The following is a 26,109-nucleotide window of genomic DNA, read 5'->3' as shown; positions in this document are numbered from 1 at the left end:
CACACACCACACACACACCACACACCACACACACACACACACACAGAAGAAGAAGAAAAAATAGGAAAAGGGTTTTTACAATTATGATTAAAAATCAGCTTTGATGATTGCAACCAAGTCGTTAAATAATTAGACTTCACAATAGAGAGATGTCAGAAACAATAATAGATAAAGATGTGCCACTCTGCCTCCAGACAGACCGTAAGTGACGGACATGTATGTGTGTGCGTCAAGCGTGTGTGTGCGCGCGCGCGCGCGCGTGTGTGTGTGTGAGAGAGAGAGAGAGGCAGTGCGAGATAATGCAGTTTTGTCTAATCAAGCAAGTAAGTGGCTTTGATGTTAAATTGTATTAATAAAGTACTTTTTCTGTGTGTGTATGTGAGTGTATAAGTGTGCATGAGTGTGTAAGATAAACACACACTTCCTCTGTATAATCCTTTTGGGAGGGCTTCATATCCCACTGATAGACACTAGCTGTGAAACTAGATGCTTATCACGATCCCCAGACTCACTCCAAAACAAATACTGCCTGCTGAACCTGTGAGCGGGTCCTTTTTAAGTGCTTTTTTTTTTTTTTTTTTTAAGAAATACAGTCCACATCAGTGAGACACACAGTCCGGTCCCAACTGCTCCAACATGTCAAATGAAGATTAGTCCATTTGAGATAAAGGGACTTATTATGATAAAATGTATTTGTCTGTTAGAGTGGATGACACACAGATCCACAACAATACATTTCGCGTTACATCGACATTGAAAAGTCTATATTGACCTAATATTAATCATGCTGCAGGTGATGCAGGTACCTTGTGGAATTAGGATTGTATCAATTAAAATGAAAATATTGTGATCTTTGTTAACAAGACTACATCACAAAATTATTTTGGCACACATACTGAGATTTTTTTTTTTTTGCGGATAAACACGTAAGATAAGCATGACTAGAAAACTAAGCACTTCACACATCTGACTTTGCACCGTCAGTTCATGAAAATATAAGGATGCACATCGTCAGTCAGTATCGGCCATCATGATTAGAGTAGGTATATATTAATATATTTAATTTCAATACGAGAGATTTTATGCTCTCTGCAGTTAGGTGAGGAAAAAAATATGGGCATGAATCAGTACCAGCGTCATTAGTGAATTAGGAATGGTCGGCAAATGGTCAAAAATCCAATATTGGGCATCCCTACAAAAATACGTTCCGTGGAGAAAGAAAATATAAATCATATAAATCTTAATGTGAGCATCATCTTGCATTTACCTCTCTGGTGTTGAAGTTGACAAAGCAGTAGCCTCGGGGCTGTCCCTCCAAAGGCCCAGACTTATGAAACAGGAAGTCAAACTGTTTCACATTGCCGAACTTCTCCAACAGCTTCACCAGGTGATACCTGCCAAGAGAGGGATCATGTGAGAGAGAGCACAAAGGAGAAGAATAGAGGGTCAGATGAAGAGGAATAAAGTACTTGTTATGTAAAGTATTCTTAAATAAGAATGGAGGGAACCCATTTTTATTCAGTTAACTCATCAGACCTAACTGTTATCCAACATTTCCATGATGGTCAACAAAATGCACTACAAAGTATATTGTAGGTCAAATCTATGAAGCAGACACATAGATCTTTCTATACACTGTATGTGCCATTGTACAGTCTGTGAATCTGTCATTCTGGGCTAATGAGAACGACAGCTTTCTCTTCGTGACACCTTTTTAGCAGCAGACCAGCTGGTGTGGCAGCCCAGAGACAGTAAATCTCTCATTGAGACAATGCTGAGGATACAGTAGCAGGACAATGAGGGAATAAAAAAGAGGAAGCCTCAAATCCCCCCTGAGCGCCGAGCTGTGCACAAACAACATCCACTCACTGTGTGGGGCTGCCTGGGACTGTGAAGCTACGAATGAACATAGATATGTGGTCATTGTAGAGCTATGCAGTGCTGTGAGGATTTGTAGGTTTGCGTGTCACTGACCAGCAGCAGCCATGGGAAAAAGACTTGTTCTGACAGTGAGGAAAAGAGCAACGGGTTTAGGGTCACCTGTAGACTACGGTCGCTGTTGTATTACTGTAAACGCTCAGGTGCTGATTGAATGTTTCCAACACATGCTGAGTAGCAGGTGCTTTTCCACTTCATGAACTGTCAGAGCTCTTAATTTAAAGGTGCACTATTCTTTTTTTTTTTTAAGTGCAAAAAGGGGATTGTCTGAGTTTTCACTGTTGACAAGAGCTGCAAAAAATAATCGATCAGTTGTCAACTATTCAATTAATTGTCAACTATTTTAGTAATCAAATCATCGGTTTGAGTTATTCTTTTAAAGAAAAAAAAAAGTCAAAATAATCTGATTCCAGCTTCTAAAATTAGATATTTCATTTTGCTCACTTAACTTCTCTTTGAAAGTAATCTGAATATCTTTGGGTAAACAAGACTTTTGAGGACGCCACCTTGAGATGATAGACATTTTTCACACTTTTCTGACATTTTATAGATCAGACAGCTAATTGATTAATCAAGAAATTAATCAAATGATTAATCAACAATGAAAAATGATGGTTAGCTGCAGAACTATTGTTGTCCAATGTCACGGTTATTTCGGAAAAATGTAGTAGTGAAAAATTACCATCATAATTACCCAGGAGCCAAAAGTTGATATATTCAAATTACTAGTTTGGTCTGATATTCAAACATTCACCTCAGATATTAATTTCACTGTCACAGAACAGTGTTGATCCAGCAAATATTCACATTCGAGAAGCAAACATTTGGCAGTTGTGCTCAAACAAATGACTAAATTGATAAATACATCTTCAAAATTGGTGATTGTTTCTGTTATTATTCTTCGACAGAATTTCGTAAACAAGTTGCTCATGTATCCCATTACGAATGTTCCTTAATTAATTCACATTACTAAAAGGACATGATTTATTTGACACACGTGGCAACAGGCTTTTTTTTCACAGCACACATTTGGCCATTCGTTGTAGGAAAAGCACAGGTGTTTTTAATATCACTACCGATGAATCTGTTCTATTCAAGTGTCCCAGTGAGACGTGACAGTGAGCCAGCAGGCACAACAGTAATGGCATTCCGTAAACATTCATTTTAGGATCTAAATCTGTGCTCCTCCTAGTGTGACACGTCAGCACGCCCTCTATTAAAGTGTATTAAACCGTAGACATCAACAACAAAATCCAAAAACAAAAGGAACCAACTGGCAGCTTCCTGTGTTTTTGTTTCGGTGACTGTACCTGCATGTGTGACGGTCCAGGCCTCGCGGTGACCTCAGGTGTTCTGTACAATTGTTCGAGAGGAATCGATGCTTCATCCTTTTATTGTTTCGATAGTTTTTTTTTTTCTTTATATCCTGAGGTCAGTTATGTGTTTGCGCGTGTCACCACGAAGATGGAACTGTATGACGTTAATGTGCAAGCGCGCATTTATGTGTGATGAATAGACCTCGACATGGGACGCGGAGGGTGAAGTGTGGGTTTAAGCTACAGGTTGTACTAATGTCTTCCCCCCCTCTATGACTCCCTCGAGGGCTTCAGGCGAGGGAGAATTTCTGTTTTTCCCAGACAACACCCTGCAAGGCTCCCATGTGAAGGTGGCTCCTCTAGCACGTGGTTCCTTTACAAAGAAAGCCCTCCATTCAAAAATAATTACCTGTATGTGCTTTTCTGCACTCTCATACTCAAATAGGTTGCCTTCTCATTTCATGCACCCCTGAAACTGACCGGAATATGAGAAAAGCAGTTATTCAAGTCAAATGCAGGTACTATCAAAAGTTGGAATACACTAAATATCACACTGCTGTGTGTTCCCATAACTGCATACTATGTTTGTGCATGTGTGTTTATGTGAGAGACATTAAATGAATGAGACTCTAAGAACATTTCTGGATGCTAGCGAGCTGAGCCACAATGGACCACTACTCCTGGGGGCTGTAAAAACCGCCGGAGGAAGAGGAGGAGAGGGGAGGGAGGGAGGAAAGGGAGGGAAAGGTGGGGGGGGGCAGACGGAGAGCAAAGTTCAGAGAGGGGATGTTGATAGCAAGGTGAAAGGTAGAGGAAAGAGGAGGAGAAGCCAAAAGAAGAGAGGAGGTGAGAAGCCAGGTAGGAAAGATACAAGAGTTACAGGAAGGAAAGAAGAGGAAGGACGGAGGGAAGGAAGAGGGGGAGGTGTGAGTCCACTCCAGAAAAAGATGAGACAAAAAGGTTCGGGCCAGAAAAGTGCAGACAAGAGGGGAAAAACTTTAGAGGAGGTGGAGGGGGAAGATTTTGACTCTCTGGCGTGGCAGCTATCTGCAATATCATCATATTTTCTTTTCATATTAATCTGCATTAAAACGGCGATTTTCTTTAATACAAAAAAAACATGACAACTTCCAGGTACGCCACTTAAAATGTGGCAAGAGGGCCAGAGAGGCTTGAAAGAGGAAGACGGTGATGGATTACCACTAATGAGAAATTCCCTTCCCGAGCAGCCAAAAGCACAAAAAACACGAATGTGTGTTGAAAGCTCCAGTTACACCTGCTGTGTGAGCAAGGTAATGGAAAGAAGAAAAATCTGACTGGATATGATTTAGGATGCTCATCTAAGCTCTGAGATCATTTCAGAGTCCGACTAATTCCTGGTCCTTTGACGGGCAGGCTTCACGTCTTCACTGAGCATTTAAAGGGGCTCTAGCTAGAGGATTGCCGTTTTCTCATAAGAGAACGTTTCTCAAATGGGAGGAAATTATTTTGCAACAGAAGCTTCTGAAGACTTGAGATCAGTCATAACCATTACCATTCACACACACTGATGCCAAAATACTTCTTTCTGACACATTACATAAAGTGAAACAGCGAGTCTTCTTACCTCACCACTTCCTAACTGATCTAATATTTCACCAGCAAGAGCAGAACCGGACGACTCCAAAATACTAAAACAACAAACACTGCCAAAACATGACAATATCAGAACTCTAAAACGTTGCCATTCCGCCATTTAATACTGCAATATACAAAAGAAACCATCGATCACATCCCGGTAGAGGTCGACTCACAGTGGAATCTTAAGGGCTGATATAATAATGACCAATCTGTTGATATTGTCAGGGGATAATCACATGCGCAGGACTCTCAGATGATCAGTTACGGCTATTGCTGTTGCAGCTTGCCAAATTAGAACGATCGTGCTTACAGGCAAAATACAGATGGCATGCTTTCGGGAGAGGAGCAGTTATCTTCATGCCATACTATGACCAACAGCCTTATCATGCTCATAATCTACAAATAACACTCTCATCTGAAGTTAACATGGTATAAACACTGTTTATATTACCATAACGATACTTTGTAAAACACCCATCAACCTCTAAATTCTAGTATTGAATGATTGACTAAGCAACCAACCTATGTACGCAATTTGATGTCTTAATAAGGTTTAAAAAAGCACATTAAAAAAGTAAGTACTTACTTAGTAAGTATGAATTTAGTGTCACGTACTCATATTTAGCACCTTGCATTTGCGGTCTGCATTCCTCCTCTACACTGGGTTTTGATTCGGCTTACCGGGACAAACAGAGGGAATACTGCGTTTGTGCGCTACGCAGGAGCTAATTAATCTTCCCAATCAGCACCAGGGGCCACGGGCATTTCTCTTGTTTTTCCTCCATGCTGTGAAGCAGTGGGCTATTTAAGGAGAAGTAGAGCAGAGCAGGGGAAGGGGAAGGAAATGCCTGTCTAGACACCCACCAGAGCTGCAGCCCATACACTCTCCAGCAGCCCCCACACATGGCACACCAGCACACCCCTCACCCCCAAAAAAACTACCTTCTCTCCATCACAATATATGCAGGGGTCACATTCAGAGTTCTAGGGATTGAAAGACTCAACACACTCAACTGCACATGCATCCCTCAACACAAATGCAACAAGGGGACGATGCTAGCATGTACATATGATGATGTGTAAAGTGAGCAATTATGCACAGAGACACCTCAGTGTGTTGAAGCCCGCACCACTACCAGCTGCCACCAACACATCAACTGTGTACTTAAACATCTGTACACACACGCACACACACACACAGGTTGACACAGAGAGTAAACAGGGCAGGTGAGTGAGGAATGATGGCTGCTCCTTAGCAGAGCAGGTCTCCACGCCTCGCTGCCTCTCTTTCACACACCCAGCCCTGTCTGCTCAGTCTCAGCCTGCGACAAACGCACACTACGCTCACCGATAATCAATCATTTATGCACACACAATGCATAGCCTCTCTATGAGGCAGAGCCAGGCAAGTTTAGAAGCAATGTCTCAAATTCAACACTTGCTGCTGCTAAAATCAAATACTGATCTTGTTTTTCACTCCGCTGGCTGGAGATTTGTATCTGTGTAGCGAAATCTGTATTTGTTTTTCATTCAAATAAGAACTAATCTCTTAAAATGTGACAACTAAACTGCAGGTCGCAGTTACTATAACGTCTCACAGGTAGTTTCAGCTCCAATCTCATCTGAAACATATATATTACCAACAGGCACACACTCATTATACAGTCAAAGTCTGTAAAATAATAGAAATAAAATGCTGAGGGGAACGTCTTTCAAATATATGGGGGGGGGGGGAAGACATGCGGGCAAGGCTGAAACCCGGTAATGGACTCACTCTGTTATTTTGGGATCAATGTTGCCTATCCACAAGCGGTTTCCGTCATGGGCCACACTCTCTGAAATGATGGAGGCATTTTCCACTGTCCCTGCTGCAGACGACATGTGTACTCTGTGGGAGGCAGGAACAAAAGACAGAGAAAGAAAAAGCAGAGATGAGTTAACAATTGTGTCAGCGTGTAACCCACTGGGATTGTTTTGAGCTCAATGGCTGTACCTCTCTGAACACTGTGCCTAACATGATTGATCAAAACACATCTGGAACAGATCTGATAACCCATTTCACCTACTGTATCAAGACATTCAATTCTCAGGCCGTGTGGAGACTCTTAATCTATGCTTTCTAATGGGTAAGTGCCCTGGATAGATCATACATCAAACCCTACATAAGAATGTATGGTTCAACAATTTCTAATATGCTAAATTAAATGAACTAATAAAAGTCTCATAATCATTTCTCAGTTCACTTTGACAGATTGCTTTCTCGCTTTTCTGTTTTGACAACATACAGACTGACCTAAATGTTGTGCCATGTTACAAATGTCATTATAGATATCATTTATCTGTACATGCATTTATAAAGAGTGAGTGAGACGGTGGTCAAAACACTTTGATAAGCAGTCACAGTGTCAGCACACTGTCAATATACGATATATAAAATGTAGACTTATTTTAAACAGAAACAGAAATATGTTGAGGGCAAATCAATTTTTTCCACGGTGTTGGTTAAACACATGAGTCTTGTTAAGGCAAAAAAATAAAAAATAAAAACCCTAAGGTTCCTCTTAGATAAGGTTGAGTTGCTACCAATTAACATTAGCTTAGCTAACCGCAGGTTGATCGACTGACTATCTTCGTGACGTTACTGTTTGCTGGTTAAGATCGATCGCGTACGGTTAAATTAACCTCGGCCATCCAGTTGGTGAGATGTTCAGCTGAGATTAGCCAAATCTTTCCACTAAACGGTTAATAGTCCGTTTCGGACGAGCGGTGGTTTGCTAGCAGTTAGCTAGCTGAGATAGTAGCATTATCACTTTACCTCCTCGGTCTGTAGAACCTCCTCTTCAATAGCGACTTAAGTCTTCGACTTTATTTGCTACGAATCCCACTTTCGGGACGATTCTGTTACGTCAAAACGTAATACTGATCATCTTTAGCAATTATTATATTTTCCTTCTATAAAACTGACCAGACTAGCTAGCTCGAAGGATAAACAGTCGCCTTGCTACCGCCTGACAACAAAGGCGCAGGGTGATGGTGTAGATTGTTTAACTGGCAGTGGAATCGAGAGGAGGCACTCGTTTTGATGTTTGGTCTCTCCCGCATTTCTCTCCTTCCTACTGCGAGACAGCTTCTTTTGACGCTTCAGGCAGGAACCCCGCTCATTCGGAGTACGCCATGTACAGTATCGAACACAAAACCGGACGTCGCTTATGTCCGCGCGTGTTGATGACGAAATATATGTCAAATGTGACTTCTACCTAGCTAACATGCTTCTGTGGAGACTGTAAACTTGAAAGTAGGTGTTTTATTTGTGTTGTGTAGAGTTGAAGGCGTGTTTCGCAGTGGCGTGTCTTAAGTCTGCAGCTGTTGCATGTTTATAAACTACGTGGTGGCAGTTTATATTAGCTTTGACCGAAGTGCATACATAAGGGGGCGAAGAAGCGCTGTATGCACGCCCCATCACAGCGACCTTCACATAGCTTAACTGACATTAAGTGTTAACACCAGTCAGTTACAACTAACATGTCCTGTTGGTAATATATAATGTTAGTAAATGCCTCGACAGCCTTGTGTTTCAGATGCTACCCGAGTTTCAGTTAAAAACGCCAACCCGAATCAACCTGGTGCCACTTGCAGGGCTGAATGGTACAGAACAGTGATTATAACCTAAAAACATCATGTTGGCAGAAATATACAAGGAATAATTGTTTAATATAGAATTTTAAATATCAAGTTTCCCCTACTGATTGTTCCTTGCAGCCCCTGCATGATGATAACAAGTCAAGCTAAAGTGTTAATTTCATTTTTCAGGGTTGATCTTGATAGAAATCAGACTTATTAAGGATGCAATGGGTTCCCATATGAAGACACTTATTAATTAAATTGTGTTATCATAGTGAGTGAGATAGAGCAGAACAAAAATTCAATGACGGATTAAATGAGTTGCCAACCAATATGATAATCAGTTAAATAATAATCAACTTCTGTCAATCTGTTAAATGTGAGCATTCATCACATTGTAATTTTGATATCTTTGGGCTTTGGATAAAAAATGAAATATGTCCATGCCACTTCAGGCTGTAGGAGGGCAAGACCATAATTTCCAAAATTTTCTGGCAGTTTATCGAACAAACTGTTTATTAATTAAACAATAAACAGTTGAGAGGTTAACTGATATTGAAAATGCTCAGTATGAGCAGCCTGAGCAGTTGTTGTTAATTGTGGCAGAGCATCATCAAATACTCCGGTGTTTTATTTTCTGCTCAAACTATAAAGTGTGCCGATGAGTGAGAGATCATGCGGGATCTCCAGCTGGCTTCTGCCACTGGAAGAAGGAGAGGTGTGTCTGCAGCTGCTGCTGTGTGTGAAATCTACAGGATATGAGGCTACAGTATCCCATTGAACACCTGTGCCTCGCTTTTTCTGCTTGACTTCCACTCTAAAGAGATCCGTCACCATCCCACATCTGAGCCTATCTGCTCTGCCACAGTGAACTGTATCATATCAGCTTGTCAGGAAATCTGCCAGCCACGGATGCCTGTCATGGGCTTGTGTTGTAGGTGGTGGTCCACACGGTCTAGCCAAAATATTGTCGTAAAGGATATTTTTGGATTTAGGTTAGTATCTGGAGTCAGCGTTGGATAAACACTATGGACACCGTTTTTTTTTTTTGTTTGTTTCTGGCAAAATAAGTACATATATTTGAGTAAAATAAAGCAATTTAGTATACTTCTGGCTGTCTTGAGATAGTATTTTAAGGCATATAGAGCATAATATGCATAGATAAAACTGGTAGAATCTATCTGTAAAAAACAGAAAATCTTAAGCTTTTCATTAGTCAATAGAATTTCATTACATTTTGCTTGGAACTGAAAAAAAAAAAAATCTAAATTCTGTATTATATTACAGAAAAAAAAAACATTTCCAAAGTTCCTCTCATTTATAAATACACTGTTTTTAATGCAGCGGTCTGATTTTTTTCTCCTCACTGCTTCCAGTTACAAATACACACCAAACACAATAGAGGATGTCAGTCAGGCTGCAGTACACAGCGAGCTGTTCACAGCCACTGACTGTGAAAGACCAACTTTAGCGCGTGTTTGTGTCTGTGGGCTTCGATATCACAGAGTTTGTCTGTGCTTGTGTGTTCACCGAGGTTCACTGACACAGTTCACACTTGAGAGCCAGGTTGCGTGGTGGGAGGTGGTTGGACCGTTGAAAAGGAGTGGTTGGTCTCATATTGTTGTATGATTTGAATGGCTCCCCTTCAGGAATGCCCAAACAACTGTGCATGGACAGAGTGTTAACTGTGTTATTGCACATACTGTAGCCTGTAGAGTTTAGTGCAGGAAGTTCTACAGAAGCAGCAGCGATGTGTTATAATGATTTAGAGCCTCTTTTCCTTCTTTGTACCTCTCATGAGAGGCACAGTCTAAGATCCGAGCACTTAAAACCGCTGACCAGTGGCCGTTGATCAATTTAATATGAAACATGATTTAATGTATTTTATTTATTTGTTTTAGCTAGTGTGCCATGGGTTTCCCAGTTTCACCTTCACCATTGTGAGGTTGTGTCTTTTACACTGTCTCCTGTGATGAAAACCAGAACATTTTTAAGTGCTAAAGAGTCAGTCGAACGCATCAAAACATTTCCCTTGCCTTTCAGAAAGTATGGCAGGCGGTTTTGTGCCATTTCCTACCATTTTACAGACCAAATGATTCATTTATGAGTCAAGAAATTAACAGACCTTTTACAGTGGACGTTTTGACTTGTCATAGCAGGAAAACCAAGTGTCCCAATAATTCATGTCCGAGAGCCAAAAAGCACAATACCAGGAATGAGCTCAACAAGTTGGAATGCACTTGTTTTTAATGTTATTAATCACCCTTGTGCTTTTCTTGCTGTGAAGTTTTCTTGATGCCTTTTGTCTTAACATGAGGACAGAGTAACTAGCAGGGTTTTCCATAACATTATATGACCTGGGCGCACCTCCTACGCATAGGGTTTTTACTTATTTAGGATATCTGAATGTATATTTATATTGACAATATAATCATTCATCATAATTAATTTTGGGACATTAATATATTGACCAACAAAAAGTAGTTATCATGACTTGCCAAGTGGTGATAGAGAGGGAGGTGACACGCAGCAAAGGGCCCCTGGCCAGGACTCCAACCTGGGGCTGCTGCAGCGATGACAGTGCCTTTGTACATTGGACACCCGCTCTACCAACTGAACTAAGGGGCATAGAGTATAATTCAATACAATTCAACATCACCAAACCCTCCAAAATGATGATAAAGATGAACCAGCCCCTCTCTCTCAAACAGCCTCAAAGGCCTTCATAACGGTTGGATTTACTGTAGGACTGTTACATGAGACTGAATTAGTTTAGTCAGGTGAACCTAATAAACTGGAAAATGAGTGTTGGCTGCAGAGAAATATAGCGTTGACTGGTTTGGCTCGATTTCTTTCCTTGTTTGGAGAAAATGACTATAATCTAGTTGTCAAGAGAGAAAGACACATGGTCTGGCACTGTCATACATTAGAACAAGATGTAGGCCCACCTCCTACTGGCTGACATGGGCTATTACCACATTATAATAGATATGATCAGAGAAGCCTTCAAACCTATCTGTGAGTAAAGTCAAGTTAAATCCAATGTTGTCCTTCAAAACTCAACAAACACTTCCTCCAACAACAATTCCATTCACTCTCTCTCAATTTACCCTCTTCTCTTTTGACAGTTATGGCTTTGAATCGTCTGAACCTGCTGCGACCGCTGTTGTGTCAGTCTCTGGTGCGACAGGTCAGGCGTCCCCTTGTGGCCACCTCCAGAGTCCGTCCACCGCTTCTGTACCCAGACACCTGCTCCCTCCCCGCTGCATGCACCAGGCTCTATGCCACCAAGAAAGCAAAAGGTCAGTGAGGAGACTCGGGTTCACATGAGTTCAGCGTCTGCAATTCTGCTCGCATCAGTGTGGGTTACTTGATCAGATTAATATTTGTTTTAGAGTCTCCACTCTTCCCTCACTGCTTTTCTTCTTTCCCCTCTTTTCGTCTTCCAAGCCAAGGCAAAGGGCCAGTCGGCTAAGGTGAATATTAATTCAGCGCTGGTGGAAGACATCATCAGTCTGGATGAAGTGGAGGCGGACATGAGAGCTGTTCTCGATGCACTCAAAGACGACTTTACACGCAACCTCAGCATCCGAACCTCGCCAGGTATTCAGTTTATCTCCCTCGCATGTGTCTGTCTTTGTGTCTTTGTACGCCCTTCTGTATGAAACTGAACAGTTACTATCAAGGCAAAAAAATACATGAAAACAAGTTAAAAATGTCACCTTACAGAGAGCAAAAGAACATACTAAAACACAACTGCTTATCACATACATGATGCACATCTGTAGTGTGTGTATGCACTTTAGACATCAAATGTCCCTATATAGTCCTCGTCATTTAATCTTGATACAAACAACTCCAATAGATTATTAGGTAATAGTCTATAAAAGTTCTCCAAGATCAATTCTGGTATCATTCAGAGTTTTATAAATAAAAAGGACCTGAATTTGAATTTCAACACAGATGCAACACTGAGTGTATACAGTGAAAAGGGCAGTATAATCTTTACTACAAATCGATCTACTCATGGACATGTAACAGTAAATATAAGTCATTACTACACACCTCTGCAGGTTTGCTCTTCAAAGGTACAGCTGTGATGTCATGGGTTTCGGCAGTCCAACCAGACCGAAACTAATGTGAATCCAATTTTTCCAAAGAATATTCCTCGGTAAAATCCCTACAAACTTGGCTCACCACTTCCTCTGTCCAGAGTAAATATATTCATCATCTTTCAGCATCTGGCTGCAACCATGAGATACCTCAAAACATTACTATGTGCATGAATCACCAAGTGCTGATGTCACATGTTGGCTTCCTTATTTGTTGATTTCTACTTTGAATTAAAAAAAAGATTAATTACCAAAAAAACACAAGAGATACATACATGAATCACGCATTGACCGTTGACAGTGCTGTTTTCAACCAGATCATACACTATACACTTGAGGTCTCTTCTTCTTCACGGGAACCACAGGCACATTTTAACTTTAGGATAAAGGTCAGTAAGTGTTCCTCTTTGTTTGCATCTACCTGACAAAGTGCCTAAGGGCTGAGAGTGAGCCTGCAGTGTGACCTCACCTTGACCCAGGTTTGACCTCAGTTTCCTGAACTATATCCAGGTCCTGACCCTTTGCCTCTGGGTTCTAACAAATGGGAGAGGGCTCTAGGGAGGGGTGGGGTGTATAACAGAGGCTCCTGAGGGAGGAGGCAGCTGCCAGAATCAGACTTCAAACTTTTAGTGTCTTTTACTATTTTTTTTTCCTCTTCAGATGAAAGTGTTCTTTCTCTGACATTTGATCTGCGTTAACAACCTTGATTTTTATTCTGAACACCTCATCTTGTTCACTTTAGCTGTTTCCTTCCTCCGCTCATCATTTAGCAATTTCATGGTCTGAGTCATTTTGGATCTTCTGGACCCTTTATCTCTCCATCACTTACTCTTTTCTTTTGTTTTTCCAACAGTTCCCAGCTTTATATGTTGGCCTCCGCTCACACCATATGCTCAGTTTCTGTCTCACTTGTGAATAAAAAATGTCTTATTGACCCACAGGGAAAAATGTGTTCACAGGTCAAGAAGTTTCAAGAGGTCCCCTCATCCCTTCCTCTTACTCTTCAGTCCTCCTCCTGCTTCTCTTGTCAGTGCCATCTTCTTTCCTTCCGTCTCTCTCTCCCTCACTGCTCTCCTCCGGTCCTTCCATCCTCATCTCTTCTTTTCTTCTGTCCAGCTGCACAGTAATCCAGGGAGGCAGCAGGACTTAGAGCTGACAGGAGAGATGAGATGGTGGAATGAAATGACGTCAGTTGTCTGAATGTGTGTGTGTTTGTTCCATGAACCTCTCATCTGGCTCTCATTAAGCTTAAGTGCGTGTGTGTGTGTGTGTGTGTGTGTGTGTGCGTGTGTGTGTGTGTTTGTGTGTGTGTGTGTGTGTGTGTGGGTGTGTGGGTGTGTGTGTTGATATGACTGTATGTACTTGCCCTACAGTTTGTGTGCATGTGTTTGTTTCTGTGTGGCAAAATGTACAGCAGACTATAATATAGATGCACATAGAAGGGATCAATGTTAAGACCACCACATTCTGGGTATTCCCAGATGGGTTATCTGGCACGAAAACTGGCTCTGTTTCCATGGAAACTTTGTCAAGACGGAGTGTAGTAGTACTGCTAACATTAGTACCAGGGAAAACATACCTTCAAATACCTCAAAATACATTCAGGTACCACATCTTCCTACTTGTAGGTAAAAGTTTGGGAGTTAAAAGGTAAAGTTAGACATTTTGGGAAAACAAAAACACATTTGCTTTAGATACAATTGATAACACTCTCATGTGCTTATGTTCAATGTAAGGGTTGCACCTGATTAGCTTAGCCTAGCATAAAAAAAAAAAACTAACAAAAAACCCAGTAAAACTGCAAATGAATTTTACATTTACTGGAGACAGTATAGCACGTCAAAGCTGCCATAATTGATATTTTTTATAATAAGAAAGGAGCAAATTACATCTTGTATATGAAAGGGTCACTTGTAGTGAGGAACACACAGATAATTATCACCTGACTCTGCAGTTTTTTCTACGTTTTAGCATCTTTCAGCTAATTGTTTTGGTTTTACAACCTTCAGCTTCTCTGTTTTTAATTACTCTTATGCACACTGTGTTCAAGCATCTTAAAGCTCTAAAAAAAACGTCCATGTGCTACCTCTCTAGCACCAAACAACAGACAAACAAAGTTAGTGCCCGTAGTGGAGTATTTAGGAACTAAAGAGCCAGATATATCCTATATAGGAGATGGTGGAGACCAAAACAACTGCACAAAGACCACCTAGGTCTTGGTCAAATTTCTAGCTAAATTTCGCTAGTATGTGTAAAAAATACAACGTGGACTAACCATGTTATGATGACACATTTACTATGTGTATCTTAAAGCTAAAATAAACGTGTTTATTCACATGTCGGCTGAACAGGCTGACTGCTGACTGACTTTACTCACTGTCTGATTTTGACGACAGAAAAAGTCCAACCAATTATTTCCCTGTGAGCTCTTTGTGACCACGAGAGTATAAAGTCAGATGAAAAGCAAAAAATGAGTAGTGCACATTTGAAAGTATAGAGTAAATGTATAACGTATCTATCATATTATCAGTGTATGTAATATGTTGACATAGAGCAGTCAATGCTTTCTGAGCCTGTCTCTGCTCTATCTCTGCTTTCTCAACCCTGCTACCCTGCTGCACCCTCCGTCTTTGTAGTTAAAGAAATGACTTTCTGTCTTTCTGGCTTACTCAAGCGCAAGCAGATGTGTAGGTGGTCATGCCAGTGCACAGGTAACAAAGACAGGTAGGCAGGAGGTCACAGATATGGATATGAACGGTGAGCATATACACAGAGAGGCACTCTTGAAATGGACAGCGGGACGGGCAGCTTGCAGACTAATGGATGTTTGAAGTCAAGCAGAGACAGAATAATTGGAAGACAGGTAGACATTAATTGAGTCAGGCTGCAGTCTTTTGTTAAAAGGCATCAGTGTCATCACATCATATGAAACTTTTATTTGAACTTGTTATTTTGCATCTAATCCCCTGTTTTTGTGCCTTTTTGAAATCATATGATTTATAGGTCATATAGAGAAAAATTACACCACTGGCTCACCTCCCCATCACCCCCCCCCCCAATCCCCCCCCCCCCCCCTTTTCCACACACACACACACACACACACCTCCAGCACAGTCCCCAGTGGGTGAGAACAGGGAGCGGGTGATGTAAGGCAGAGGTGGAGAAGAAGGAAACAACCGCGTCTGAGGTTAGCCAGATGGAGGAGAGGGAGAGGGGTGGATGGACAGAGTGAGGGAGTAAAGGGAGAGAGGAGGAGAAGGAAGGAGAGGACAGAATTCAGCAGTATGTGGGCAAAAACTTAGTTTCTTTTTCTCAGAGTTGACAGTGAGGAGCGACATCATGGAGCAGCCTCAGTGGTCACAAATGCATTAATTTATTTTCACTCACTCACGCCGTCTGTGCTTTGTTCTGCTGATCATTCTGTCTTTCTATTTATGTGTGAATCTGTGTGTGTGTCTGACTGAATGAGTGACTCCATGTTTTCCCTTTATAGTCGGTCTACATGGAAACAGAGTCATCACACCAACTCTACAATATTTACCACAACCTGGCCAGTGCTGTATTTTTGGGGCTGATGCCGATATTGATCCATGAGAATAAGATGCATCTGAAAGCAGTATATTGATATATTGATATTCCCTTTTTTACTTAAGACATACTCAAAAAACACTAACTCAAGTGAAAGTAGGAGTTATCATCACAATAACTACTTAAACTGTAGATGTCCTTGAAATGTAGATAATTTGAAATAATAATAATAATAATTATTATTATTTTGATATTGCAATGTTTTTAGGCCGTATCATGATACTCAATATGTATCCTGATATTTTGACATCTCTTCAAAAGCATTTCATAGGACTGTTAGGACTGAGCAACAAAATCAGAAATGTCTTTGACCAGCCACCTTTATATTGATACCACGACAATATTTCAGGGATCAGTTGAGATTTTCACAAAATGTTAACCCATTGAGATTTTTAATAAATAATCACCAGTAATGCCGATATAATAACAATTCAAACAAGTAGAACAGTCTGGAAAGAGTAGAACAATCAGAAAATCACATCACTTTACCAAAAATACAGCCTTTAAAACCAGGAAAAGACAACACCTCTGCTATACAACGATGTAACGAAATCCAGAATCTTAGATGATACATAGTCTCATATCACAATAATAATATGAGACTATATATCTATTGAGTGAGCGCAGTACACTTGGCAGCAGTTATGTGATGCCAAAAAAAAAAGTCCCTTGTAGGTAAAAAGAAGTAAGTATATAAACAATCTGATTTATATGTATTTGTGTAGGAGCTCTGGATCACATTGTGGTGACGACTCGAGATGGGAAGTTTCCCCTCAACCAGCTGGGTCAGGTCTCCATGAAATCACCTCAGGTCATTATGGTCAACATGAGCAGCTTCCCAGAGGTAAGACGATCACACACACTCACACACACACACACACATGGCCAAACACACGCACACACATACAGATTCTCCCAATTGCTATCTGTTTGTCTCACGCAGACAAGTAACCAAAAGCCTTATAAAATAATCCACAGCACAGACGGACAGGCGGTCCTCACAGAGGGAAAAGTGAGCCAAGACAGAGCTCTGAGCCCACATCTCTGTTTGAATGAAACCTGACCTGCCTCTCTCTCTCCAGCTCAGATGCTAATTGATTGATCACTCAGGGAGCCCTTTGTTCTGGGGTGAAAGATAGCAACAAGAGCCTCAACTCTGTGTGTGCGTGCACTGAGATGTGGTGATGTCTGCGCGTGAGTTGACACAGAATAGGAAATGACCTCATTATACCCCCAGGTTGAGAAGGAATGGATTATTTTTCTTTTTTTCCCTCCTTTTTCACTCCCTCCTTTCCTTTTTAGATGATACAACACTGTACTTATTAAAGCTCCGGAAAGAAATTTTGACCATGAGAGCGGTTCTCGCTTTCTATGTCCAGAAGTTCTGGTGGTCTGGTATAATCATGTATCAATAATCGTTATGACTGATGGTTTAGTTGTCTTAGAACTCATTAGCCATATTGAAGACATAAGATTCAAGGTAGCACATTGTTTTCACTCTGTTATTGCTTTTCATACCAGCTCCTCTTCTCACGATACAACCAATATACATATATTTAATAGTTTGTGTGTATACTGTGGTGCAAGTGTGACAAAGACACACACATAACTTCAGTTTGAAAATGTAAAATGAGGAATGATGGACATAAAGATAAGAAAACATATGCACCACCTGAAAACTGAAGGCAGTTTATATTGATATAAATCATGAATGATGCCACCTTATAGGTGATGCTAACATACAATTATATCTATGTTTACTTGGCAAATTTTCTGGTGTATAGCAGCTAGGGCTGCAGCTAATATTTTGATAGTCGACTAGTCAGATTATGAAAAACAATGCACAAAAAACAATGGCTCTTATTTATCATATTTATTTAAGTGGCAGCAGTAAAACTTAAACTTTCTTTCCTTTAACAAAAGTGCATTTTGTGCATAACAATCAGCATGCATAACAAACAGTTTGTTAAACACACATTCTCTGGTCTAAAGATTCAAGAGTTGCAAGATGCAACTCAATGAAGCGACAGGCCAATCACAGTTTATTCATACTGAGGAAATTCAGCATTTCCAAGTGGTCTCGAGTGAGGCTTGCTTTCTTCTGAGAGCAGATATTTCCAGCTGCAGAGAAGATTCGCTCTGCTGGGTTGGATTTTGCAGTAATGCACAGAAGAGACCTTGCTAGCTTAGACAGAGCGGGAAAACGACCCTCATTTTCCTTCCACCATCTGAGAGGGTCTTCTGGATGGCAGTGTGTATTCAGGGTTAAACTGGTTAATCATTTGTTGAAATCCTTCCCTGTTAACCATGAAAAGTGTCCTCATGTCTTTGACCAACATGTTAAGGATCGACTCGGTGAGAGCAGTTGCTTGTTGAGGAGTACACGTCTGCTTTTCTGCATAAAGCCATCTATGGAAATTGTCAGACAAACTCTTTAAACTGTCATGATCCTTCACCGAAATGATATAGACTATTGTTGCCTTGCTTAATGCCAAAACAACAACAACTAAAATGTGTTTCCTCTTCAAATGCTCATGCATTGCTGAGGTGGCCCCATGATGCGCAGGTTTCATCTAACAAATTTTGTGAAGTGACCGTTTTCTTTGTTGTGTTCGGGATGAAATGTTCCCAAACTTTGGACCTTTCATTTTGCGTTGGCGCCACTTTAGCCGCTTCCATGTTGCTCCTGTTCCCGCTCACAAGTGCGCGTGCACTGTCAATGCATCAACGAGTTGGGAAAAGTGAGTTGTCTCACTGTGAGCTAGTTCAATTGGCTACAGTGAAACATTGTTTAGCGTGGCATTGCATGCCGTGGATTACACGGGATGACGTCATTATCGACTAGTTTACAAGTCTTTGCACCCCTAATAGCAGAATATCATGGCATGTGACTGCCACCTGTAGAGCAGTGCACATACTGTGTACAAGAGCAGCACAAACCCAAAACCCACTTACAAAAATATTGCTCCATAACGCTGCTAGTGGTCAAAATCTCCACAGGGTACCTTTAAAGCTAAAAAAGCTAATGTCAACAACAGGCTTCCAGGGATAACGTTAATCTGCTGATGCTAAGGAAGCATAATGTTGTCCATCATGGTTGCTTAGCATTTGGACATTTGCTCACTAGCAATAAACAATGTGCAGCTGAGGGTGATGGGATTTCATTAGCTTTGCATGTATTTGATCATTAACCAAGGTATTAGACAGAGTATATTTGAGGATGGTGGTAGATGAAATGTGAAAATTTAACTTTGTTATTGGATGTAGTATATCCAGTAGTGTAGAGATACTTAAGAGCCAAATTGCGAGCATGGCAAAAAAATATAGATAAATACATTAAGTGTAAGACACGGTTAGGAAAGTTGAAAGGTTAATTTAAAAGATACAAAATACAACTGATATTCTTTAGAAATTTAAATTTGCCAGTTTAACTTGATATGGCAACCCGCTCCAGATTTTACAGACCTGCATGTCCACAATGTATTTTTCCAAGATCATATTAACCGTTCTTTCTGAGCATGGATGACATTCAAAAGAAGAATGTTTCTTCAGAGAACCACCTGTTGTCGCAGCTATCTTCCACCACCTTTTATTTTCCCCTTTTGTGAGCCTGAGCGGTGTGGTTTCACCTCTTTGTCCTCCTTTGAACCAAAAACACAAAACAACATGCAAATCTAACTATCTATCAGCATCTCAAATCTGGAAATCCAGTCCTCAACCTGAATCATGCTGAATGGTCTTCCAGTGAGTCTATTTCCTTCCCAGAAACTCCGACCACAGACCACACACACTGACAGACACACTCATGCGCGTACACACATACCTCGTTGTGCCCTACGTTACCCATGTCCCACACAGAGGTGGGTCCTCAGTACCCAGAGCTAATAGGCTTATAATGATGCCTATCCATTACCAGGCACTCCAGAGGCCTTACCATTGTTTTCCATTCATTCATTAAGAGTAGCCTGGGACGGGCACAGTGGAACTAACAACAACTACCACCATGCTTAGATCACAGGGTAATTTGTGTGTTTAAGGATGAGTGTGCGTATGTGCATGTTAAAGCATCCCACCACTTCGTTCATAAGTGTTTTCTTCAGGACGCTCGCCGACATTCCGCTCGCCTCTTTTGCTTTGAAGCGGTGCCGTCAAGCATTTGATGTGAAACTCCGGTGTAATTTCTCTTCCTCTCCCAACATATTAACCAGAACCTTCCTGGCCTTTGCAGAGAAATTCTGTTCTTTTTTTTGTTGTTTTTTTTCCCCTCGTAACCACCAGAGTGGTCGTCAGAGAGAGGAAACGCTGATGAATTTGATGCTGAGAACAATCAAACATAGGTATGGGCTGAATCTATCACCCTACGCTCAAAGAGAGCAACCAGAGGCCCTGTGCGCCGGATGACTTCAACAAAGGAAAAAAACTTCATGAATTCATTTAATGCGCACAAATAAATCCCTTTAATCTCTCTGCCATTTCTTTCCCCCAGCGGAAAAGGCCAGAAGGAGCTGTTGAGAAAGGGGAGTAGGGTAGAAAGGAGTAAAAAAAAAAAAAAGGGAAATGTTATGCGCTTTTTTTCCCCTGCATTGCACATTTGCACACTTTGTAAAGCTCAGCTAAGGGAATTGTCATGTGGTTGCAGAATTGGTTCAAGGAGTGTGACTTTGTTTTCAGTAACTCAAAGGATTTGGCTTCCTCCCGCTTTATCTGTATGCACTATTTAACTGAAGCTCTCTGGTTCTAATGTAGTATGTGCTGCACTGATGGGTTGATGGATGACTCACGTCAACATGCAAGCTTCTTCTTTCGCCTGCCTGCCAAACAAATACAACTCCAAAGAAGCCACTATATTAATTAACTGACATTATCAGATATTGTGCAAATGTAGACCAACACTCCTCAGAACATCTCAACAGCGTCTTTGTCACTTACAAGCACAGCTGCCCCTCCAGCCAGTGTCCACATTGACACTGGATCACTTGTTTCCTCACAAAAGACGTAATTCTCTTCTTTTCATTTCCCTCTGATTATCTTCGTCCTTTGAAAAAGATGACAGATGGTGTTTGGGAAATATCAGTCGCGTTTTTCAGCTTTCTCAATAAGCCATTTTAGACAACAGCAAAGGAGAAGGGAATTTTCTGCAGATGTTTTCATTTCGAGTCAATTTTGACAAATTTGCAGGAAAATGTTCTTGTTCCAAAGCCTGGACTGTTCTCACTATCTGTTTCTGTTGATTTAGTTCCTCATTGCATGATCAGAAACATACGTTTTTGCATTTGATCATCACAAAAAATGTGTCTAATATATCAGATCTTGTATCGGTTGCACCATGTACAGTGTTATGCACGATGATCCCTGATTTTAACTGGAATCGAGAAAATCGCTGTATCTGCAGAAAGGAAAATGGCAAGCGACATTTTGATGTGTCATGGAAGGAAAAGCACAGGTGTTACTTTAACATTAACAGTGACTCTGTTCTGTTCATTTGTCCAATAAGTCCTGACAGTCAGCCAAGCACACACATTACCAGGGCCCTGAAACTGAAGCAGATAAATAGAATTCAGCCAGCATTCATTTTCTTATTTACCTGTGTTTTTTCCAGCTGTAATAGGACTTCTGGTAAATGGCACATGGTTCCATAAATTAAATTAAATTTAATGCATATATTTATCCAAAGAGAACTGAAGCAAGTGTATGTTTAATTCCCTAAAAAGTATATGAGGAATATGAGGACGCGCTCACACAGCAACATGCAGTTGTTTCAGTGCTTATCCCTGGACATAAATAAAAAGAACGGACCCAAATGGGCTCAGTTGTTCTGAAAAATTGCCCCTTAACCATGCCAAAATGTCATAAAAATGGCGCCTGCCAAAAGACCATGACATATTAATGTCTTTCAACATGTGTGACCTAAATGCTTCTAACCTCCAAATGTGTTGACTTCTGCCCTCGACCAACGTGGTTTAAACCCTGCAGAGTTTAGACCTCCCTTTCTTCCCACATAGGTAATGAGCTGGTTAAATGACAAATCTGAACCACATTACAAGAAACATGAACAACTCTCTGTTAAAGTGAACTAAATCATGCACGTACATTTATTCTGTCATTGAATCCATCAGCTTAAATTTCCCATCTTCAGAAACAAACAAAAATGCTGCTTTTATCTTTGAGAATATATTAAAGCAGCTACAAGGAACTTGAACATTTGTCGATTTTGTATCATCCACAAGCACAAGCAGACTCTCCAGTGAGGTCACCACAGGTCAACGCCCTGCCCTGCAACCTCTCAGTCCTGTCCCATAGGGCCGAGCGCTGACAGTGGCCCAAGGCACTTCCACACTGCATGGGCTTCCCCAGACACACACACACACGCACACCACAGCCAAAGACACACATACACACAGTACATACACACCACAGCACCTTAATGATTGCCAGCTGGAGCTGGGACACTACCTGCAGTTGAAGCACTGCTTTGCCATTTACACACTGGTGAAAGCACACTTTCATATATTTGTGTGTGTGTGTGTGTGTGTGTGTGTGTGTGTGTGTGTGTGTGTGTGTGTGTGTGTCTGTGCCCCCAGGCTACAGCGGCTGCTGCCCGTGCCCTGAGCGAGAGTAGCATGAACCTTAACCCAGAGGCGGATGGGACGATCATCAAGGTGCCCGTTCCCAAGTGAGTCTCTTTCTCACACACACACACACACACACACACACACACACACACACCTCTCAAGGGCAGAAACACTTTCATGCATTTTTTTTTTCTTCACACTCCTTCTTTAAGTTGTTCTCTGTTTTACTACATTTTCCATGTTTTCTTAACTCTTGTAAGCACTGAAGTGATTGAGTGATCTGATCAATCAATTACTCAATTGACAAAATCTTTATCGATAGATTTTAGAGCATTTGGTCTGTTAAGACAAAATAACTCATTTGAAACATCTTATTTATGGTCTCTTAACCTGTGACAGACAGGTGACATTATTTCTTAGATTTTACAGACTTAATAACAATAAATCAATGAAATAATTAATACATTGTGAAAATGATCATAGTTAAAACTTACAGTAAGTTTCATTCATGGTTTTGAGTTTCCCCCTGACAATAAATCCCCTCGCCTGAGTTGTAACTGACAGATTTATTGACTTTTGTATGTAGATGTATAGAGACCCCCGGTGTGTTGATGTGAGGGCCAGGTCACTCTCTCTCTCTGTTCTAAGTGGGCCTCTCTCGCTCCCTCTCTCTCCCTCTGTCTCTCTGCCAAGTCAAACAGTCTCATACAAAACCATCCGTCACTCACTCACCAAAGCACTCTGCAAGTATATACAGTATGTTTTTTTACATATACACACATGTGCATGTAAGTACACACGCATGAATGCCGGCTTGTGTTTCTGTGCGTCCGTGTGTGTGTGTGTGTGTGTGTGTCCGTACCCGTGTGTGTCCGTGTCCGTGTGTGTGTGTATGTGGAGCAGCAGGTGTTAGTCTGGCAGAGGAGGGAGACAAGAGTCAGACTGCTTTCCCCCTGCAATCAGTCTCGGCACGCTCCGAGCCTCAATTTGCATTTCCAAAGAAAAGGCGCTCCTTGATTGGCCCTGGAATCAGTAATTAGGCCGTATTGTTTGCGGTAAATAGACGCTGCACTTGGATTGTTTGCAAATAGTCCCAGAGGCAAAAAACAACTAAAAAAAAAAGCCAATTAGGGACAAAGAGGGAGAGTGAAATGGGAAGTAGGATTTTCTGAGTGATTAACAAATGCAAAGTGAATGCAAAGTTGTCGGGATGACGGATGTTTCAGCTCTGGTCTGAGACCTCGGGAAGTGATTGCCGTTAGAAGTCAGAACTAAAATGATTAGACTTGATGCTGACAAGCACTTAAGACTCTCATTTGCACAAGTGAGGACATTGTTTTGCCTCTGCATGGTTAATTTTCTGTTCTGTTTTCCATACAGTACCATCAAAGAGTCAGACTAACCCTCTCTGGTTAGGTGTCTGTGTGCAGTCTGAAGTTATGGTGAATGTTTAGCCCAGTTTAAATTATGGTATTGTCGTAGCAAGACAAAACCATGTAAAAGATGGAAACAGAGAGGGAGACTAGATTGTGGAGAAAAGGCGTTTCAGTGTCTCGTATCTGCAGAGACCCTGCAGCCCACTTGCTTGTTATTCTCTTTTCTGAATTTTAAGTTCAATAGTCTTTGAATTGTATAAATATACACGAGGTTCAGTAAGCTTTACACAGAAATGTCGTTCAGAGGGATCATTTTTACGTTTATAAAACAAGATTTCAATGTCAGAGCCTATACTTACTTACTTTTACTTAAGTAAAGAATATGTGGTCAAGAGTGAGAGCTTAACAACCTTTTAAAAAGTTTCTTATTGTACATGCACATGTACCCCACAGACATCAGTCAAGCTAAGTTAAGCTAATATCGTCCCTAATCATATCCGGTGTTTACAGCTGTGTACCTCGTAATAGATTGTGGATGGCATTGTTCTCACGGACAGATTAAACAATAAAAGTAAAAAAACATATAAAATGCTTGAATGAATCACCAAATATATTTTGGTGGCAATTAATAGATCTGGGTGGCTTGCCGCCCAAGTTAAATGAATGTGTGGGAAACACTGATATCTTCATAATGGGATGAGCTCTCCCAGGAAGTTTTACCTACCTTCTTCTCTGCTTTCCTGCAGAGTGACACGGGAATACCGAGAGAACCTCACCAAGGTGGCCAAACAGTTAAGCAACAAGGCAAAAGACTCGCTGAGGAGAGTGCGATCCAACGCTGTCACGCAGATCAAAAAGGCGAAGGAAGGACACTCGGAGGACACCATACGACTTGTAGAAAAACAGGTAGGAGACAGGGAGAGGGAAAGAAACAGCAGTGCTAAAACACAGTGAGTTTCATTGAGCTTCATGAAGCTAAAGGGAAATTATAGCTAAAGCATGACTCATTTCCTAATAATTAATTGCCAGTGCTTTCTACTGCTTTTTGTAAGTGCCAACTGGGCACCAAAGTGAGAAATTAATCATTAGTTGGGTTCTGTCACATTGCAGCCATATAATGTCATCCTTTACTGGAAGGTGAATTCAAAATAGTTTAACACTTTTCCATCTTTTCCCTCCGCCTTCACAGATTCAGCAATTGTCAGACAAAATCTCAGCGGACATCGACAAACAGCTTGCAGCCAAGTCCAAGGAGCTTTTGGGGTGACTGTGACGATTTTTTCTGCTGTATCATTCGGGTGGAGCTGAACCTGCAGATGGACACACCAAAACAGAAGCGACCTGTCATTGTTATCGTGTTAGTAACAAACAGTGACTCAATCATGATGAGGAGGTGGTTCGAAAGGGAGCTGTTTTTTTTATTCCTGCCCAAATCCCTGGCAAAGGTCTTCTCCTCGCTGCTGGGTGATATCTTTCTTTAACCGTCAGCGCATAAGCATAAACTGGCAAGGAAGCAACAGCAACAGCGACAGACTGCCAGTCACCTCCCTCCTCCTTTATTACTCTTCCTGTCTTCAAACAAACACCGAGCGAGGGACGAATAGACTTTTAATGGGATTTGCGAGCCTCCTCCTAATCAAACCCCTTGCCACAAGGGCTGTCTGTTTATATAAAACAAGCGCACCCGTCTGAATGTAAACTGGCTGTGGGTTTGTCTTGGTGGCGAGAGCAAGCGAGAAAAGGGAGAGAGAGTTTGTTCCAGAGACGCAGGATATCATTAGAGTGTTGCCAAACATTTGTTTCGCATTGATTTCGAAGTCTGTTAAAAAATGCACTTGAGAAGAAAAAACTTTTAATTTCTGCCCATGTCTAGGATTGATAATACGGCCCCTCTCTCAACAATAAAGTCGGGAAAGCAACATTATTGATGGACTCCATTAAAGAAAACACTGCTTTGTACAATGTG

At 41.2% G+C, this 26,109-nt stretch overlaps 2 protein-coding genes across 3 annotated transcripts in view; one reads left to right on the top strand and one right to left on the bottom strand.

Annotated features, from left to right (window-relative positions):
- rbm18 (RNA binding motif protein 18) overlaps positions 1–8,052 on the bottom strand; it is a 15,187-nt gene extending 7,135 nt beyond the window's left edge. Inside the window, exons 1-3 of one of the 2 annotated variants that reach the window (XM_030435691.1) lie at positions 7,690–8,052; positions 6,649–6,762; positions 1,268–1,394 (exon numbers count right to left, since the gene is read on the bottom strand). In XM_030435691.1, the coding sequence (XP_030291551.1) occupies positions 1,268–1,394; positions 6,649–6,755 (234 nt within the window). In that variant the 5' untranslated portion in view covers positions 6,756–6,762; positions 7,690–8,052. The remainder of the gene's footprint in view (positions 1–1,267; positions 1,395–6,648; positions 6,763–7,689) is intronic. The other variant, XM_030435692.1, reaches the window with a different exon arrangement.
- mrrf (mitochondrial ribosome recycling factor) lies at positions 8,040–26,109 on the top strand. The gene is made up of 7 exons (XM_030435690.1): positions 8,040–8,169; positions 11,624–11,797; positions 11,946–12,098; positions 16,921–17,039; positions 22,777–22,868; positions 24,890–25,049; positions 25,333–26,109. Exons 2-7 carry the CDS (start codon positions 11,626–11,628, stop codon positions 25,408–25,410), a joined length of 774 nt encoding a protein of 257 aa, XP_030291550.1. The 5' UTR covers positions 8,040–8,169; positions 11,624–11,625; the 3' UTR covers positions 25,411–26,109.

Source organism: Sparus aurata, chromosome 12, assembly GCF_900880675.1.
Source record: "Sparus aurata chromosome 12, fSpaAur1.1, whole genome shotgun sequence".
NCBI classification, from domain to species: Eukaryota; Metazoa; Chordata; class Actinopteri; order Spariformes; family Sparidae; genus Sparus; species Sparus aurata.
The sequence above is the reverse complement of the archived record's forward strand: the minus strand, read 5'-3'. Positions and strand labels throughout refer to the sequence as shown.

Coding starts and splice junctions, on each gene's coding strand:
- mrrf (XM_030435690.1), top strand. CDS start 11,626: ATGGCTTTGAATCGTCTGAACCTGCTGCGACCGCTGTTGTGTCAGTCT. Junction 17,040..22,776: donor ACATGAGCAGCTTCCCAGAG/GTAAGACGATCA, acceptor CTGTGCCCCCAG/GCTACAGCGGCTGCTGCCCG. Junction 22,869..24,889: donor ATCAAGGTGCCCGTTCCCAA/GTGAGTCTCTTT, acceptor GCTTTCCTGCAG/AGTGACACGGGAATACCGAG.